The sequence below is a fragment of the Megalobrama amblycephala genome, linkage group LG3, assembly GCF_018812025.1.
Source record: "Megalobrama amblycephala isolate DHTTF-2021 linkage group LG3, ASM1881202v1, whole genome shotgun sequence".
Classification (NCBI taxonomy): Eukaryota; Metazoa; Chordata; class Actinopteri; order Cypriniformes; family Xenocyprididae; genus Megalobrama; species Megalobrama amblycephala.
The window spans coordinates 18,092,800-18,112,495 of record NC_063046.1 but is presented as its reverse complement, the minus strand read 5'-3'; the positions used below and the strand labels follow the sequence as shown (position 1 = coordinate 18,112,495).

The window sequence follows — 19,696 nt, the reverse complement described above, 5'->3', positions numbered from 1 at the left end:
TATTATTCTGCAATCGCATGATCGCCATAGAAGAACATCGGATCTGTATATGAAAAGACAAGCACGAGAGCCGTGTAAATAATCTAGAGATCCTTAAACCATCATTGACTTCGTGCATGTCCTGTGTTTCATTGTGATTTCCTTTCAGGTTTTCCGGACACGTTATTGTTGCATCAGATAGATGAAAATGGCAAACACGGGAGATATAGGTAATATTTCTCTATTCACTTTTCTTGCGATGTAACAGTCATGATGTACGTTACGCTACTGAACATTAATGCATGTTTGTTCTGTTAGGCCTGTTAAAAGTGATTAGTTAATGCCGGTTCTGTTCAAACCTGCAGCTGTTACAGGATGGTTATTCTCCTGTAAATGTACTGCTTTTATCATAAACATGTAATGTTATATGTGGAAACATCACAGAGTATTGCTGTATAACTGTCATTTTGTTATATTAGCGCTGTGTCTGAATATTGCATTGACAAGCTGAAATCAGACAGCCGAAGTGACACATAAGGAGTGAAATAATTTCATATTTATTTAACTGAGTCAGTAAATGAGTCAGATGATGCAACATCGACTGATGCATAAGTGTTTTTAATTTAATAGAGAACAGGTTCATAATCATTTTAGTTTTTGCTCGTCCCCATGTTGCACTCATTTCGCAGAATTTTGTTATGTATTTTTGTTACTGCAGCATTATTTATATGCTATTATAGTGTTTATTATTTTGAATTAGTTTTTATTTGTATGTCTTCAATTTTCATTTGTTTTTTTTTTAGTTTAAGTTTTACTGATTTTATTATGTGCTTTTTATTTGTAAAATATTTTTTATATTTATTTTTTATTTCAGTTTAGTTTTAGTCATTTTAGTACTTTAACTTAAAGTTATTTAAAGTCATTTTTACATCTTACTTTATTTCAGCTTTATTTCTTTTCTTTTTTTAGTAGTAGTTTTAGTTAACATTTTAATTTCAGTTCGTTTCAAAACAATGTCATTGCATTTACCCTCAATTATGAAATTAATTGGCATAGTTGTAAGTGTATTGTTGTCCAGTAGTGTGTGATCAGATTATTACAGTTTATGTTTCAGAGGAATGAGGTTAGAGAGGATTACAGGTCAAGCCAAGTTTTATATATAGCGCTTTATAGAATATATATTGTTTCAAACTCAAAGCATCTTTACAGTGATAACAGGAAATGATGCAAACAGATTTCATTTCGGCTCTACAGCAGCTCTAAAAGAAAATGCTGTCACTGTTCATCTGTGTCATTCTCTACGGGCCCCTAGCTCATTCCTAATGTCTGCTCATCTCTGTGTTTATGCCCTTTTGTTTTCCCAGCCTTTGATTATGGCTTCTTACTGCGCATAAGTGAGGATGCTCGCAGGGTTGAGGCTCTGAATGAGTACTTGAGCAGTCGAAGTTACCTGGCTGGCTACGGGCCTTCGCAGGCGGATGCAGAAGCCTTTGCGCTTCTATGTGGGCCCCCACCTGAGCGGCATGTCCACGCCCTGCGCTGGTACAAACACATAGCCGCCCTGAAGCCCCAAACGAATGACCAGACCTCAGAATGCAGCAGTGAGTAGAAAGAACTCCCCCTGTCATAGTCAGGGTGCATGAACGTAGGTTGTAGCTGACTTGTGATTTCCTGCATTTTGTAGTTAGTAGTTTCTGTGCTGAGGACATCTGCAGAATGTGTTGCATGATTCTGAAAGTAGGGGTAGTTTGGTGTGTTAGTATATATAAGCTGAGGTGTTGACAGGAATCTTGACAAGAAATGCAAATATCGCTTCTCAGGTTTAGCTCTGAACAGGACCGGAATGGGTTGAACTATAGGTGACTTGTCCACATTGAGGTGTTTGTGGTTTTAAACAGCATTTTCACTATAACAAAGTTGTGCGGCTTTTTTGCACAGTGTCTGTTTCACTTTTACTTTGTGTTTATGTTGTTTTCTTTGTGAAGAATCATATACTTTGCAGCAGGTGTGAAACAACAGCTATTTCCCATGGTGCACCTGTTGTCTCGACACAAAGGCTGGATAGTTTTGGGATTGGTCACTATGAATGAATCTACTGTGTAGCTGTGACTCATTTTTGTACTAAACATAGTCATTTTGGTAAAAAAAAAGTGTCTTGTTTTTCAGCAAAGGGAAAGCGGGTGCAGCCACCGTGGTCTCCACCAGAAGGAACAGATATTTCAAAGTTGCGTCTTTACAACAGTCTCACACGGACCAAGGTATGAAAGATAAATCAACATATGTGTGGTTGAATTCACAACTTTATACTATACTCTTCCCTTGCTGTAGTATAGTATTGGTTGCTGAAAGCATAATCAAATTACCATGCAATAAATCAACAAACACTGCCTTTCAAAAGTTTGGGGTCAATAGTTATATTTATTTTTATTTAAAGGTGCCCTCGAATGAAAAATTGAATTTATTTTGGCATAGTCAAATAACAAGAGTTCAGTATATGGAAATGACATACAGTGAGTCTCAAACTCCATTGTTTCCTCCTTCTTATATAAATCTCATTTGTTTAAAAGACCTCCGAAGAACAGGCGAATCTCAACATAACACCGACTGTTACGTAACAGTCGGGGTGTACGCCCCAATATTTGCATATGCCAGCCCATGTTCCCAACATTATGAAAGGCATTAGACAAGGGCAGCCAGTAATGTCTGGATCTGCACATGTGAATCAACAGACTAGGTAAGCAAGCAAGAACAATAGCGAAAAATGGCAGATGGAGCAATAATAACTGACATGATCCATGATATCATGATATTTTTAGTGATATTTGTAAACTGTCTTTCTAAATGTTTCGTTAGCATGTTGCTAATGTACTGTTAAATGTAGTTAAAGTTACCATCGTTTCTTACTGTATTCACGGAGATAAGAGCCGTCGCTATTTTCATTATTAAACACTTGCAGTCTGTATAATGCATAAACACAACTTCATTCTTTATAAATCTTTCCAACAGTGTAGCATTAGCCATTAGCCACGGAGCACAGCCTCAAATTCATTCAGAATCAAATGTAAACAATATAACAGTATACAATACTCACATAATCCGACGCATGCATGCCGCATGCATGACGAACACTTTGTAAAGATCCATTTGAGGGTTATATTAGCTGTGTGAACTTTGTTTATGCACTGATCAAGGCAAGCATGAGCTCCGTGGGCGTGGAGCAGGAGAATTAAAGGGCCAGTAGCCCTGAATCGACTCATTTATAATGATGCCCCAAAATAGGCAGTTAAAAAAAATGAATTAAAAAAAAAATCTATGGGGTATTTTGAGCTGAAACTTCACAGACACATTCAGGGGACACCTTAGACTTATACTACATCTATTTAAAAAAAAGTTCTAGGGCACCTTTAAGAAATTAATTCAGCAAGGATGCACTAAAGTGATCAAAAGTGACATTATTTAAATATTTCTGTTTAAATAAATGCTGTTTAAAAAACAAAAAACAAAAAAAAACCTATGTTCATCAATCCAAATTCAATCAGAATCCTGAAAAAATGTGTAACAGTTTCCACAAAAATATCGAGCAGTTGTAATAATAAATGTTTCAAAACCAGCATATTATAATGATTTCTAAGGATCATGTGACATTTTAAAACATATTATAATAGAAAACAGTTGTTTTTAAATTGTAATAATATTTCACAATGTTATTGTTTGTACTGTGTTTTTTTTCAGCCTTGATGAGCATAAGAGACTTGTTTCAAAAACATTACAAAGATTTTACCCCAAACTTTTGAACTGTAGTGTACATGGATGGGAGCGTTTGAATTTTATAAATGACCATGAATGCGGAGTTCCAATTATATGAAAATCTACAGAATTCTTTGGTTGGCAAATTGGCATCTTTACTGGTTGCAGTTGAACAAATACAAATTCTTGTCTGTTCTGTTCTTTGTTGTTATTGTTAAAGGTGTATATTGGATGCTGCATTATGATAATAAACTGCTAGTATCTGTTCTGTGTTCTGCCTTATAGGAGGTGTTTGTACCACAGAAGGGCAACAGAGTTTTGTGGTACTGCTGTGGCCCCACGGTGTATGATGCTTCTCACATGGGTCATGCCAGGTGACATATTCCCCATCCATTCATAGATGCTTCTTTATCAGAGTTCTTTGTTTTCAGTGTGCCCCATCTGTTCAAAAAGGCCCAACAGACACAGAACAGCGGTCAATGAAAAGGCTGAAACAGACATTCAGGCATTCAATCTAAGCTAAGGATTTGTTAGTTTGTGCATGTGAGGCTGTAAACCAAATCACAAAGCACTTTGAACTATTATGTTTGAATATGGTTTGATGAAGGTAAAGATATTGAGAAAAAATAGAACGTTTTCCATCCAAGACCTATGCAGCATTTTTGATGTATTAGTTCTCTGTATTTCATGAGGATTCAGTGTCCTTGTTCTTTCAGATCCTACATATCTTTTGACATACTCCGGAGAATACTGAAGAATTATTTCAAATATGACGTCTTCTACTGTATGAACATCACAGATATTGATGACAAAGTAAGAGCGGTGCTTGCAGAGTCTGAATGTAGTTGACCTTACTTTTTTGTATAAACTTTTGTAAACCTCTTTAATACTTTCGGCCATATGAAATGCTAGTTTAGATCTAAAGGTCACATGCGATACAATGTTCTCAAGATACAATCATCAGTGTTACATCTTCGTTTCAGATCATCAAAAGAGCCAGACAGAACTATCTGCTTGAGCAGTACAGAGAGAAGAAGCCCAGCGCCTCTCAGATACTGCAGGATGTGCTAACAGCCCGAACGGTGAGGGAAAAACTACACCGCTCATACAGTGAAGTGAATATTTTTAAAGGGGTAGTTAGGACAAAATAAGTACTGTTATTATCTACTCAGTACACAACAACACACTTGAAGAACACAATTAATCAGGATCTTCCGTAATCACAAAATAAATTGTGGTTCGTTATTTTTGATATATCAACATTCCTTGTTTCTGTTAATATATAAATTTGAAAACAAGCAGCATTGTTATAATCACAACAGAGGTACCAAAGGAAATATCTTAGCCAATAGGGGGCCTTTGAAAATTGTATTGAACAATAGGGGTCCTTCAAGTCAAAAATGTTAAGAATGTCCGCTCTAAATGACACTGTTATGATCACTCTTTTCTTCTAATAGTTCAGGTCTGTCTCCAGTTTTCACTAAACTCATTATCAGTCATCATTACTGCCTTATGGTGGCACAAACTTTCTAAGTGAACATTAATGAGATAATAAAGATTTATACATACTGCTAAAGTACTGACAGAGCTGTTATTAACTAATGAAAATAAATGATTTTGCTTAAGAGGTTTAAGCAGCTCTGAAGACAAAAGCATGACCACCTCAAACCCTTTAGACAGTTAGTGAATGGCCTTCCCACAAATGTTTCCATAGCTTTCATCTCTTTCCCCATCACTGTGCTTTAATGTAATTTGGTTTTATTGTGTTTAGCCTTTTAAAGCCAAGCTTGCTGAGACTACTGACCCAGATAAGAAGCAGATGTTGGAGAGGCTGGATGCAGCAGTGGACGCTGCACTGGGTCCCCTGCAGGTGGCAGTGCAGAGCAACACTCCAGGCGATACACTCCAGAATCATGCACAGGTAGATGATGCGCACAGTGTTTTAAAAACACATATGTGACCTAGTTTGATCAGGGCCATGTCAGAGGCAAATCATTTGGCTGATGTTGTTCTGTGCCACATCTATTAAACATTGCGTATTTTCATGAAGTTCTGTGAATTTGTAGTGTGATTCTGAAACTGACTTCTCTTCTTTTTTTTTTTTATGGTTCTCATTTGTAGGTCTTATTGGAGGAGGCCAAGGATCTTTTGTCAGACTGGTTAGACTGTCAGTTTGGGAGCCAAGTGACAGAAAACTCAATCTTCTCTTTGTTGCCAAAGTACTGGGAGGGAGAGTACCATAAAGATATGGAAGCCCTCAATGTGAGTGAACTAGTACAGATGGGAAATTCAGTAGCTTTAAAATGATTTGACTATATGACTTACATACATATACACTGCTGTTCAAAAGTTCAGGATAAGTTTTTTTTTTTAAAGGGGACCTGTAATGCTCCTTTTACAAGATGTAATATAAGTCTCTGGTATCCCCAGAATGTGTCTGTGAAGTTTCAGCTCAAAATACCCCACATATCATTTATTATAGCTTGTCAAATTTGCCCCTATTTGGGTGTGAGCAAAAACACATAGTTTTTATGTGTGTCCCTTTAAATGCAAATGAGCTGCTGCTCCCCTGCCTGCTTTCCAAAAGAGGGCGTAGCTTTAACAGCTCGCGCTTTGGTTGCTCAACAGCAACAAAGCTCAAAAACAACAAAGAGAATCTCACGCAGCCAAAATGACGATTGTCAGTAACGGTATTCAGCCTTACATTGTTCAAATGGAGTCGGACACTGATGGAGAGACTCAGGAAGAAGATACACTACAACTTTTAGAATGCAACTGGACTTTTCTGAATGGTTAGTTTATACATTTATGTAGTTGCTGTGGAGTTGATTCAACTCATCAACTAGCATGTGCCATCATGTTAATCTTTTGTGCAAATCCAGCGTTGAATTGACTCTCGTTTTTTGAAGCGTAAAATGACAGCATGGCCACAACACTCTGCTACAAAAATTATTCCTCTTCACTAAAGCAGCCCAACATGGCCTTACCCCCTTTGTTGCATGTTCTCGGAGGCAGGGTTTATGTAAATTTTAGGGTTAGTGATGTTACTAACCCAGGAAGAAGCTTGTTGTAGTCCCTACCAGCCATTTGTTGTAGTCCTTAAACAGAATTCTTTAAAAGGAAATATCTCCCTTTGCATTGAACTTATGCTGTTTTTGATTGGCAGGTCCTCCCTGCTGATGTTCTCACACGGGTCAGTGAGTACGTGCCAGAGATTGTGGCATTTGTCAAAAGGATTGTGGACAATGGTTACGGGTAAGACTAGAAATGTCTTCTTTCTAGTTGATTATTTTGATATTTCATGATATGCCCCTTAAAACAACAATGCTTTCTTAGAATATGTCTAAGAAATCATTTCTGCTGTCTTTTCTCACAAGATACGAGTCTAATGGATCAGTATATTTTGACACGGCAAAGTTTGATGCTTGCCCTGCTCATTCTTATGCCAAACTGGTACCAGAGGCTGTTGGTGATCAGAAGGCTCTTCAAGAGGGAGAAGGTACATGAATAAATCACAATACATCCTTTAAAATGGTTTACTCTTTTATTTTTTTTCTTTTGCAAATGTGTCTTTGAGAAGTACAATGCAGTTCAGCTGTCTGTCGTTCCCCTGGCAACGCGATATTGATGCTCACCAAAAGGCCAGAGTTTTCAGATAATGCATATAGCTCTAATCATATTCTGAGTGGTGGATGTAATGAGCCAGAATCATCCATTGTATAACAAAGCATTAGGACAGAATGCAGTTCTTTTCATTAGTGTCATTTTCAGTGTTCACCTGGTCCTTGAATGTTGTTTTTTTTATAAAGAAAGAATCACTTTTTTTTTTTACTTTTGCAGGAGACTTGAGTATCTCAGCAGACAGACTCAGTGAAAAGAGATCACAGAATGACTTTGCACTGTGGAAGGCCTCCAAGCCTGGAGAACCATCTTGGGATTCCCCTTGGGGAAAGGTGAGCAAGTACACATCAGGCAAACATGTGTGTTACTTTTAAGTTCAGAAAATAAATAGATGAGTATGACGACTTGGCAGCTCAGTAGGTTAAACATAGTACAACGACGTTTTGAATGCGTCGCCCATGTTTGGATGTTTGCTGCTGCTGTTTTAATGGTGCTATATAAATAAATTAAACTTGAAACTTGAACTTAAAGTTGTGCTAAATATTTGCAATTCTGGTGGGGTTGTTAAAGGGGAGACCTGGATGGCATATTGAGTGCTCCGCCATGGCTGGATCCATATTGGGAGAGTCTATGGATATCCACGGAGGAGGTTTTGACTTGCGTTTTCCTCATCATGACAATGAGTTGGCGCAATCTGAGGTGAGAAAATTACAAGGTGCTCAAATGTCCAATAGCTATTGTTCAAAAGCTATTATTAGAATCCAGTTCATTATTCAGTACAGATTAATGCTTCATTCACGTCATGTTGGAATTTCCATAATTGCAAGTTTCCGACTATTTAAAACCATTCATGTGTTTGTCAAACTTGTAATTAAAACATATTTTTGTTTGACGTGTATGTCACTGTTAACAGGTGCTCTTTTTTTCTTATTTTACAAGAGCATATACACCGTGTTCCAAATTATAATGCAAGTGATCTGTAGTGTATCAAACTCAGACAGGTTTGTTAAATAGTTTGCCAGGTCTTCTTAGGTAAATGGAAACCCTACTTTAAGAGGTTGTTCCACATTATTAAGCAAGTCACAGATCTGATGCAATATGGGGAGGAAGAAAAATCTTTCTAAACATTAAACATGAAAAGCATGAAATGGTGCAATGTCTTGCAAAAGGCATGGAAACTAATATTTTGTGAAAACTGAAACGAGATTGTCCACTGTCAAATTGATTTAGAGGACAGAAGAACTCAGTCAGATAAAGACTTATTAAGGACAGTTTCTGTCAAACAAATTAATTGTATTAAAAGGGCAGCTATAAAAAAGCCACTGTATTTCTACATCCAATGTAAACATTTCTCTTTGTGAGCTTTGGTTAGAGGTGGCTGAAATGCAACTTTACACACAACTTCAGCCTTCTTGAGACCCCAGAGACACCAGCAGATACTTGTTTGCTGCTCAACAGTGGCTTTTTTATAGCTGCCCTTTTAATACAATTAACTTGTTTGACAGAAACTTTCCTTAATAGTAAGCCTTTATCTGACCGAATTCTCTTGTGCTGTAAATTACTCACAAATCTTTTGACAGTGGACAATCTCTATTCAGTTTTCACAAAAAAATTATTTGTTTTCATGCCTTTTGCATAACATTGCACCATTTCATGCTTTTCATCTTCCTAATAATGTGGAACATCCTCTTCAAGTAGGATTTCCATTTACCCAAGTAGACCTGGCAAAACATTTAACAAACCTGTCTGAGATTGATACCAGTTATCTAAAAAATAAAACGTATATGAGAAACACTTTCTTTGAAAAAACTGAAATCTAATGAAAAACTAAATGTTTATTGTACTAAAATCCTACTGATATGTCACTTGCATAATAATTTGGAACACAGTGTAGAGGGGAAATAATAAGGGGGTGATTTAAAAATTTTCCTGTCATCAACTACAAAGCCGCATATGGATACATTAGCGTTCTGAGAATTGCCATGTAAACTAATGGTTTCTAGTAAATAGTAAATCTGAAGACTGATGATAAAGAACTTGATCTCGGTCCTGGATTCCTTTGTGTCACACTTTTAAAGTGTGAAAAAACAGTATGTGTGGATTAAAGCTTTAACATTGTATATTTTTGACAGGCTTACTTTGAGAACGATCACTGGGTAAGGTATTTCTTGCACACTGGTCACCTGACCATCGCCGGGTGCAAGATGTCCAAATCTCTGAAGAACTTCATTACTATCAAAGACGCCCTGGCCAAACATACGGGTAATTATGCTACAGTCAGTGTTATTAGAATCGGTGTGTTATATATTTTTGGTCTGAATTCATTGTTGTTTCAAAAATAGGCTTGAAATATTTTGAATTTGAATAATCCTCTTGATTTTTAATTTTCAAATTAAAGTTTTTTTTTAGATTATTATTTGAAGGGTTTAAAGTAAAGAAAAAAACTACATACTACACCTTCATGACTGTGTGTCACGGTCATTATACAAGCTTCTTTGAAAATATCACACATTTTGTCCTCTTAAATGAAAGGGCATGTTTTGTTTAGGTCAAATAGAGTAAGTAAAGAATATTTATTACTTTCATGAATTTTCACCTGGGAACTTTTTTGAAAATAATGATCAAGTAAATACACATGTATTCATTATTCAAGGAAAGCACTTCTGCTAGATATATACACCACTTGATATTTTAAGGGCTTTTTTTTGTTGCAGAAAAAACACTTCAAAGATGTAAGAAACCAATTTTAGTGCAAAGATTACTGAGACCTTGATGCATAAAAGATTTGTTTAAAGATTTTTCCTTATCTCAAACATCCATATTTGTCATTGACCTATATGTGAGTTACTGTCTTGTCTATACTTTTGTGTTTTTGTGGTCATTTTTTTTCTCCCTTACACATTTTCCCAGTAATTATCTGTAAACTACAAAAGAAAGTCAAAGTTTTGACGTTGTGCATTTGTACTCTATTTCCTTTTAGCAAGGCAGCTTCGTTTGGCCTTTCTGATGCATTCATGGAAAGACACATTGGATTACTCCAACAACACAATGGAGTCCGCCATCCAATATGAGAAATTCATAAATGTGAGTGAGAAACCGAAAAGGAAGAGGAAGTGGGGGGGGGGGACGCCCAAAACATCATAGTCTAACCAAATTTAATATCTGCCACTTATCAGCATAAAGAATCCTCATGAGTGCACAACAAGCTTATGTAGATTCCTTCAAGAACCCAGAAGGTCGGAGAATAGCGGGTGTCCTTCAGGGCACATTAATTCTGTCTTGCGCTTCTTTCCATCTATCAATTACTCTGTCACCAAGGAATATAACATGGGCAGAGCTCCAAATTTGTCTGAAACTCACAGGCAGCCATTAGCATGAGAAGTATGCGAAGGTTATCTATGACTGACCTACACGCTATATTTTCATAGACCAGCCTCACCTGAACTTGAGGTTTGGATCTTAATGAGACACACCATGTTTTTCCTTTACCCCAGTGTGTCTCCATAGGCTGTACTTGAGTAAAACTGAAGATGGCTTAAAAGGTGATGCAATAATAGTGCAATTCCCTCAACAGGAAGCTGAAATAATACTGGAGATGAATAGATGTTCTGAGGTCCCAAATTAGAAGTAAAAGCTGTACATATTCAAACAAAGTAAATTAAAAAGCTGGGGGGTGTTGCTAGTGTTTATACAGTGAGAAATGTTACATACTTTTTATTTTTAAGAATAGTCTGGCAGTAGCAACATATTTAGTAAAAAAAAAAAAAACGCTTCAAAACTGCCTCAACAAAGATGTTTTTGAATTATGCAAAGAATGAATTTATGCATGCAAGTTCTTTGCTACCCTTAAAGGTGCCCTAGATTATGTTTTTAAAAGATGTAGTATAAGTCTAAGGTGTCCCCTGAATGTGTCTGTGAAGTTTCAGCTCAAAATACCCCATAGATTTTTTTTTTATTCATTATTTTGGGGCATCATTATAAACGCGCCGATTTTATGCTGCGGCCCCTTTAAATCCCGTGCTCTCCGCCCACAGAGCTTGCGCTTGCTTTAAACAGTGCCTTAAAGTTTACACAGCTAATATAACCCTCAAAATGGATCTTTACAAAGTGTTCGGCATGCATGCGTCGGATTATGTGAGTATTGTATACTGTTATATTGTTTACTTCTGATTTTGAATGAGTTTGATAGTGCTCTGTGGCTAACGGCTAATGCTGTTGGAGAGATTTATAAAGAATGAAGTTGTGTTTATGAATTATACAGACAGCAAGTGTTTAAAAATGAAAATAGCGACGGTTCTTGTCTCCGTGAATACAGTAATAACCGATGGTAACTTTAACCACATTTAACAGTACATTAGCAACATGCTAACGAAACATTTAGAAAGACAGTTTACAAATATCACCAAAAATATCATGTTATCATCAGTGTTTCCCACAGGATTTTGTGAGACTGTGGTGGGGGTCCGGGGGCATGCCCCCCTGGAGGAAAATTTTGTACATTTTAAATTTAAATGCATACATCTGGTGCATTCTGAGAGCAAAATTACGTGACTAGATCAATGAAGAAATTTGTTGTCTTGTAAATAATTTGTGCTCTAAAAGTAATTTATTTATTGGTGATGGTAGGACACATTAGTCACGTACACAACATGTAGGCTAAAAGATAGTTCATAAGTGGTCAAACATGTAGAGTATACATGTAAACCATTTAAAATGTAGCAAAAGAGGTTACCTTTGTTGAATTAATTTATTAGTGGGAGCCTGTATCTATACATCTGTATTTGTGGAACTAATGGTTACTCTTTGATTTGTTAAACAATCCAGAATGCACTAAACACACTATTTCATTATAGAGAAAAATAACAAATGAATAAAAATATATAATCATTAGCTGACCAATAAATAAGTAAAGTAGGTGAGTAGCCTATATAATTCAGCAGCAACAAGTATTCTAGCCTAATTCTTGAAAAAAAAAAAAAAAAAACTTTGCGCAGTAATTTTATCAATCCAAATGTTAATAAAAAGTTTAAAATTGCTATTTGTATTCTTATGAAATGGAAAAAAAACTATTTATATTAGATTTATATGTAAATAAATGTATTTATATTAATGTAAGATTAAAAGATGCTTATTTTAAATGTATTGTGCAGCTTTTTAATGGGGCAACAAGATATGATAGATACGACAGAACAAAATAGGCTATTAATAATCTTTCAGTGTGCAAAACCATAATAATATGAAACACTTCAAAACAGCAGCACAAACTGCTTATGCGCATCCCGGGTGCAGAATGATGCTCTTGAAGCAATTTGGAGTCAGAGCGCGCAGTTGCGCTGCGCATTGAAAAGTTCACGGTACAAAGAGAATCCCGGTGTATATCTGCTTCTAACAGTTTATTAAACATATGTTTCTTCTCACTTTTTTAAATTCCAGTTATTGTGCGTATGACGCAAATTCATAGTCCTTGTGTTGTGCGATCTTACAGACACCCTGTAGCCAATATGATGACATCGTTCAGAAACAGCAATAAACTCCAGCAAGATAAAGTCATTTTATGCAAATCCACAGCCCTTTATTGACTACATATCAAGTATTATAAGTATGTTGTTACCGAACGCGACGCGCTGTTTGAGTGCTGAACAGTGAATGATTGACAGCTGCAGCGGAGGGAAGACCAGTTTCTGACCGTGAACTTAAAGTTAACGATGCACATATTCTTCTATCCCTCGCATGAGGCTATGGAATGGCTTCAGATGGCTTTGAATATAGTGCACGAAAACTTAATTGGTGCTAATCTACTTATTTTGCTCTCTGACTCCCACTTTTTCCAAAAAGAGCGCAATTATCAGACGGTTATTTAAATATCGCGACAAACCTAATTTCCGTTTCATTTTGAGACTGTGGCGGGACAAATTAGAACGTGGCGGGCCGCCACAGTCTAGTCAATGTATGGGAAACACTGTATCATGGATTATGTCAGTTATTATTGCTCCATCTTGCTTGCTTACCTAGTCTGATGATTTGGTTGTGCACATCCAGACGTTAATCCTGGCTGCCCTTGTCTAATGCCTTTTATAATGTTGGAAACGTGGGCTGGCATATGCAAATATTGGGGGCGTACACCCCGACTGTTACGTAACAGTCGGTGTTATGTTGAGATTCGCCTGTTCTTCTGAGGTCTTTTAAACAAATGAGATTTATATAAGAAGGAGGAAACAATGGAGTTTGAGACTCACTCTATGTCATTTCCATGTACTGAACTCTTGTTATTTAACTATGCCAAGATAAATTCAATTTTTCATTCGAGGGCACCTTTAAAGTGATAGGGACTTGTTTTTTTTATTTTAGAGACTGGATTGTCTCAGCATGTTAACTCTTAGTATGGTAAAATATTTTTAAATCAATTAAGCTAATTAAAGGAATATAATTGATTTAAACACAAGCTCTATCAACAGCATCTGTGGCTTGTTGTTTATTACCACAGAAAATGCACTGTTATTCAAAAGTTTGAGGTCAGTAATATTTTAACATTTTTGGAAAAAGAAATTAATACTTTTGTTCAGCACGGACACAATAAATTGATCAAAAGTGATTTTTACAAAAGCTTTTACATGGTTACTGTTTTAATTAAATTTAGGAAGCAATTCTTTTGAACTTTCTATTCATCAAAGAATCCTGAAAAATATGGATCACAGTTTCCACAAAAATATTGGTAACACTTTACAATAAGGTTTCATTAGTTAACATGAACTAAGAATGAAAAATACTTCTACAGCATTTAATTTAAATTTCAAAATTTACTAAAGCATTATTAAAATCAAAAGTTGTATTTGTTAACATTAGATTAAAATATAATAACGGTATGGTGTATCAAATGTAAGAACAGTATGGTGTAATTTATACTCATCTCACAGTTTATAAAAAATAAAAATAAAAGCCATGATTGTCCTATAGACTTGCATTGTAAGTCCATAACAGTTGTTAAACTGAAATATTATTTTATGTTTCCACAGGAGTTCTTCTTAAATGTTAAAGATATTCTGAGGAGCCCTACAGACATCACTGGCCAATTTGAAAAATGGGAAGCTGAGGAGATTGAACTGAACAAAAGGTGACGCATACGTTCCTTCATTGTTAACATTGTCTTCTTCTTGTGAAAATAGAGTTTTATCACTCATTACAGTCATGTGTATGTGTCTGCGTAGCTTCTACGAGAAGAAAACTTCAGTTCATGAGGCGCTGTGTGACAACATAGACACTCGTTCGGCTCTGGAGGAGATGCGGGCTCTTGTCGGTCAGAGTAACACCTACATGGCTGCCAGAAGGAGTGCAAAACTGCCACCTAACCGCATGCTGCTGGAGAGCATTGCCCTGTACTTGACCGACATGCTCAAGGTAGCATGACAAAAAAAAAAAAAAAAAGTAAAAAAAGAGCTTGACTTTTGACATACGTGAAACCTGGATGCAAAAAAGGAACACTTGGTTCTGTATTCTCTTTAATCTTTACCCAAATTGCTACATTAAACCTTAATGTCTAGTCCAGTGGTTTTCAATCCTGGTCCTGGGGAGCCACTGCTCTGCACATTTTGTATGTGTTCCTTATTATAAGAGAGACATACGTACAAAATGTATTGAAATGATTGAAAACCACTGGTCTAGTCCTTTCCTGAAATCTCTATGAGCTGAGATGTCGAGCGAGAACTGAAACAGTGGATGCACAGTGAAGTGCTTGCTAAAGCTGTTTTCTGCTTTGACAGACATTTGGAGCGATTGAGGGAACTGAACCCATTGGCTTCCCTGTTGGAGGAAACGGTCAGAATACTGATGTAAGCAACACCACTCAGATCATGTTTAATCCATCAAAGGTTTTCTTTTTAATTAAAATGTTACAAAGCCAGACGTGTTAAGACATTTTAGTAAGATTGAATCTAATAATGCTTTCTTGTGGATTGTAATGATAATGACTAATCTGCCATTAAACTCGTCTTAATCTTTTGATTTGTGTTTCAGTTGGAGAGCACGGTAATGCCCTATTTGTCAGTGCTGTCAGATTTCAGGGAAGAGGTCAGAAAAATTGCTAGAGAGAAGAAAGGTAAAACTCTCTTGCTGTTTGGTTTGTTATAATTTATTTCTTTTATAAAAAGATTTGTTTCTTTTTTTATGGTTTTTGTTGTAGCTGTACCTTCAGCAGACATTTGCATACAATACAGGTTGTACTTTTTATGCAGAAAAGAGAATTCATTGGGGAAATTTGTTTGTGTTCCAGTGACAGAATTGCTGAAGCTCTGTGACGAATTGCGTGATGACACTTTACCTGAGCTGGGTGTCCGACTGGAGGATCGTGATGGTAAAGTAAAGAAATAGAGATTTGTTTAAACCCTAAATGTCATGGAAAATGACAATGTTTTTTTGTTCTTGTTTTTTAAGGACTCCCCACATCGGTGAAGTTGGTAGACAAAGAAACACTTCTGAAGGAAAGAGAAGAGAAGAAAAAGGTAATGGCAGAATCCATCTATATCGCGGTGTACTATGATCTCTCTACTTGATATTTTCTGTTTCAGTGGTGTAGATTTTGTATCCCATTTCACATACGGCACTGCCAGAGATGTACTGGTTTTTTAGTACACTGTATTAAGTTAAAATTAGCCATTAATCAAAGTTATCTCACCACCAGGGTAAGGTGATGCATTTCTTCTGTCAATGGAATAAAGTTTTTTGCATCTCAGGCATCACAAAAGAAATTATTCAGATGCAAACCAGGTCATGAAAAATGTATTTGGGCCTTTCGAGCTTCTGAGTGTAAATGTCAGCCTTCAGAATGTATTGTAAGGACTCAAGTTGCACTGGTTAATTGTTATACCGTCTTTGAATTACTCCTTTGAACCTTGTATGCACTGCTTAGGACACGTTTTACAGATCAATCATGATCCACCTGACATGGTCATTGAGAAACTATGTGTGTGTGTGTGTGTGTGTGTGTGTGGTTGAGGGTGTGGTCTGATACTTGCATTATATATAATTTTTACACTACTTGCCAAGTTTTTAATATTTCTGAAAGAAGTCTTATGTTCACCAAGGCTGCATTTATTTATTCTTGTGGTGGCAAAGATTAATTTTCAGCAGTATTCACAAATCATTCTAATATGCTGATTTGGTGCTCAAGAAACATTTATTATTATCAATTATTAAGTTGAAATTATTATATGTGACTCTGGACCACAAAACCAGTCATAAGTCGCACAGGTATATTTGTAGCAACAGCCAACAATACATTGTATGGGTCAAAATTATCGATTTTTCTTTTATGCCAAAAATCATTAGGGTATTAAGTAAAGATAATGTTCCATGAAGATATTTTGTAAAATTTCCTACCATAAAAACTTTATTTTTATGAGTGGATATGCATCTTTTTTTCTTTTTTTTTTTCTTTTTTTTTGCACCCTTAAATTCCAGATTTTGAAATAGTTGTATCTCGGCCAAATATGGTCCTATCCTAACAAACTATACATCAATTTAAAGCTTATTTATAAAGCTTATTTATTTAAGCTTATATAGATGATGTATAAATCTCAATTTCTGGTTTTGTGGTCCAGGGTATATATAGTTAATTTTTAAATGTTTTGTTAAAGGACGATATTACTTTTAGTTTAGTTTATTTATTAGTTTGGTTTATTTATGTGACATGTTAATATTACTATCTTGCATAATACTTACATTCCACTCATTGTTTTACGTTTCAAGATGGAAGATGAAAAGAAAAAGAAAAAAGAGGAGGCTGCCAGGAAGAAACAAGAGCAAGAGGTGATTAGAGCGATTACAGAAACCCCTGAAACACTGCATAATTTAGTCACCGTCATGTAGAAAGTCTCCCATATCTATTGATAAATATTTTTACATTTAAGTACATTGAGAGAAGCGTGTTCCTGTTAGTGCTCCATTGTTTTTAATAATTTGTATTATTAATTTAATTGTATTTTTTTTTTTTTTTTTTTGTGATTAGATGGCAAAGTTGGCAAAAATGAAGGTTAAACCCAATGAAATGTTCCGTTCAGAGACCGAAAAGTACTCCAGCTTTGATGAAACGGTAATGCAAATCATTCAGTCTTCTTTTGTCATAAGTATGTCACACTACTGTATGTTGGATCCATTTCAAGGTGACTATTGGTCTATAGGGGATGGATGAGTCCTTATGAATTTTTAATCATTTGGTTACATCTATTCTGAAATGCTAATAGTACGTCTGTTCTTTGTATATACAGGGCTTCCCAACGCATGATGCTGAGGGGAAGGAGCTCAGTAAGGGACTGACCAAAAAGCTTCGCAAGCTTTACGAGGCTCAGGAGAAGCTGTATAATGAATACCTCCAGTTGACTCAGAATGGGAGCTGAGAACATGAGTCATTGAGTCTGATGCAACCTGCAATCCGCCCATAGTGTCTGTTGTGAACTTGTCTTGTGTTTGTGAAATGGCAGCAAAACTTAAAGACCTCATCTGTGAGTTTTGGCTCTAAACTTTGGCAAGGTTTGCCAAGTCCTTCAGGTCAGGGTTGGAGGGTCTTTGTTTTCCTGATGCTCTGCAAACATGACTTTGAGAGGTATTTTATGACTATAATATTAAGGATGTATACTTTAAATTGTGTGCTTTTTGCACAATTCGAACAAAGATGCAAGCATATCATAATTTTTCTAATGTGGGTTTGATGGTTTATATGAAGTATGCAAGAACTATTTAGCTTGGTATTGTGGAAATGGATCAAACATTTAATGTTTTCATTATTGATTTTTAAAATCTGGCTGATCAAGTAGGCGTTTTCTCTGAAACACTGTTTACACATTCACAAGTGATAAAAAATGATTCATCCAGAATCATATCTGATGATACAGGAGTGAAGGGACCTCAGGTTTGGTTTACCACAAATAAGAGCACCAGTTACTGTTAGTATTAACATAGTCTTTATAAGAACATGAAATACCAAAATAAAAAAGGATTTGCTTATTTGTCTTTACTAACTTATTTCTACATTTTTTTTCTTTTTTTTTTTTGCCATAAAGACTTTTCTAGAAAAGGTTTGATAATACACGTCATAAAAACATGCACAGAGCTGCACATAATCAAACCTAGTGAACTTCCTACTCAGACGACGTAGGCAGCTCAGAAGCCATTAAAAAATATTATACATGCATTTTATTTTCAAATGAACTATTGAACATTATAAAATGCATACAAAAATAAAATAGAATAAAGAGGGGGAAAAATACAAAAAACGCCAACCGTTGCCGTCTGTCAGTCATATAATGCATGGCAATGGTAACACAATCTATAAGAGTAAAAAAAACATGCACAGACAAATCCAAATTAAACCCTGCGGCTCGTGACGACACATTGATGTCCTAAGACACGAAACAATCGTTTTTTCGAGAAACTGAACAGTTTTTATATCATTTTTTTTACTGCCTTGAGCGCGCGCACAGCATCCGGTGCATGAGGTGTGTACGCGACTGGCATAGTTTACGCAAGCGCCGGAAGTGATCTCTCGCGTGTATACGTCACTCATTGTTTACACAGGCACAACGGCTAATTAAAATGGTACTTGCGCTCATCCGGATTGTTCAAACCGACTTAGAACTAAAAGATTACGTTCTCTCGCGCAAACTCATTCGGGAGTGGTGACTTTCCACGTATTCCCAACTTCTGAGCCTGCTCGCCTGAAGTTATGGTTGATTGCTCTTCGGCTGGATATCAATAGGTATGTGAACAAGATCTTTGTATGTGTCCTTTTTATTTGTAAAGCTGCCCTTACGAAAATAAACAAAATAAAATAAAGTTTTGATGTAATAAAACCATGTTTTTTAGTGGTTTACTTCCATTTGTGTAACAACTGTTGTACTACCATGTTTAAACTACGGCAGTCGTGTACACACCTCACGCACCGGCGCGCTCAAGGCAGTTGGACATAGTTGTGTATTAGAGGTAAAAAATGATATAAATACTGTTCGGTTTCTCACACAAACCAGTCGTTTCGTGATAGGACATCAATGTGTCGTCACGAGCCGCAGGGTTTAATTTGGATTTGTCTGTGCATGTTTTTTTTACTCTTATAGATTGTGTTACCATTGACACACATTATACGACTGACAGACCGCAACGGTTGGAGTTAAAAGTCATCATTTGTGTTCCACTGAAGAAACAAAGTCACCTACATCTTGGATGCCCTGGGGGTAAGCAGATAAACATCAAATTTTCATTTTTGGGTGAACTATCCCTTTAATGAGCCGAGAACCGAATACGAGCATTTGGAAAGAGAACTTGAATAGCAGAAATGTCACAAAAGAAACGTACTGGAAATGTA

The 19,696-nt window shown here is 36.2% G+C and overlaps 1 protein-coding gene across 4 annotated transcripts; it reads left to right on the top strand.

The window, feature by feature from the left end:
* On the top strand, positions 1-18,342 carry cars1 (cysteinyl-tRNA synthetase 1). 4 transcript variants are annotated; one of them, XM_048184386.1, is made up of 24 exons: positions 26-74; positions 149-209; positions 1,344-1,580; positions 2,146-2,237; positions 4,012-4,100; positions 4,443-4,539; positions 4,710-4,808; positions 5,498-5,647; positions 5,848-5,988; positions 6,893-6,981; positions 7,104-7,225; positions 7,567-7,679; positions 7,918-8,046; positions 9,480-9,609; positions 10,328-10,431; positions 14,361-14,458; positions 14,553-14,742; positions 15,105-15,173; positions 15,358-15,439; positions 15,614-15,694; positions 15,775-15,842; positions 17,089-17,148; positions 17,348-17,431; positions 17,607-18,342. In XM_048184386.1, the coding sequence occupies exons 2-24, from the start codon at positions 182-184 to the stop codon at positions 17,733-17,735; spliced, it is 2,481 nt and encodes an 826-aa protein (XP_048040343.1). In that variant the 5' UTR covers positions 26-74; positions 149-181; the 3' UTR covers positions 17,736-18,342. The 4 variants fall into 4 exon arrangements, with proteins under 4 accessions (XP_048040345.1, XP_048040343.1, XP_048040346.1 ...); XM_048184388.1 differs by lacking the exon at positions 1,344-1,580 and having other exon boundaries at positions 1-74; XM_048184387.1 differs by lacking the exon at positions 26-74 and having other exon boundaries at positions 87-209.
* The last annotated feature ends 1,354 nt before the right edge of the window (positions 18,343-19,696 follow it).

What these genes read in the sequence shown, in the direction of transcription:
- cars1 (XM_048184386.1), top strand. Translation starts at nt 182, where the DNA reads ATGAAAATGGCAAACACGGGAGATATAG. An exon ending in GGCAAACACGGGAGATATAG is followed by an intron (nt 210 to 1,343) that starts GTAATATTTCTC and finishes TTGTTTTCCCAG; the next exon opens with CCTTTGATTATGGCTTCTTA. An exon ending in AAGATATGGAAGCCCTCAAT is followed by an intron (nt 5,989 to 6,892) that starts GTGAGTGAACTA and finishes TTTGATTGGCAG; the next exon opens with GTCCTCCCTGCTGATGTTCT.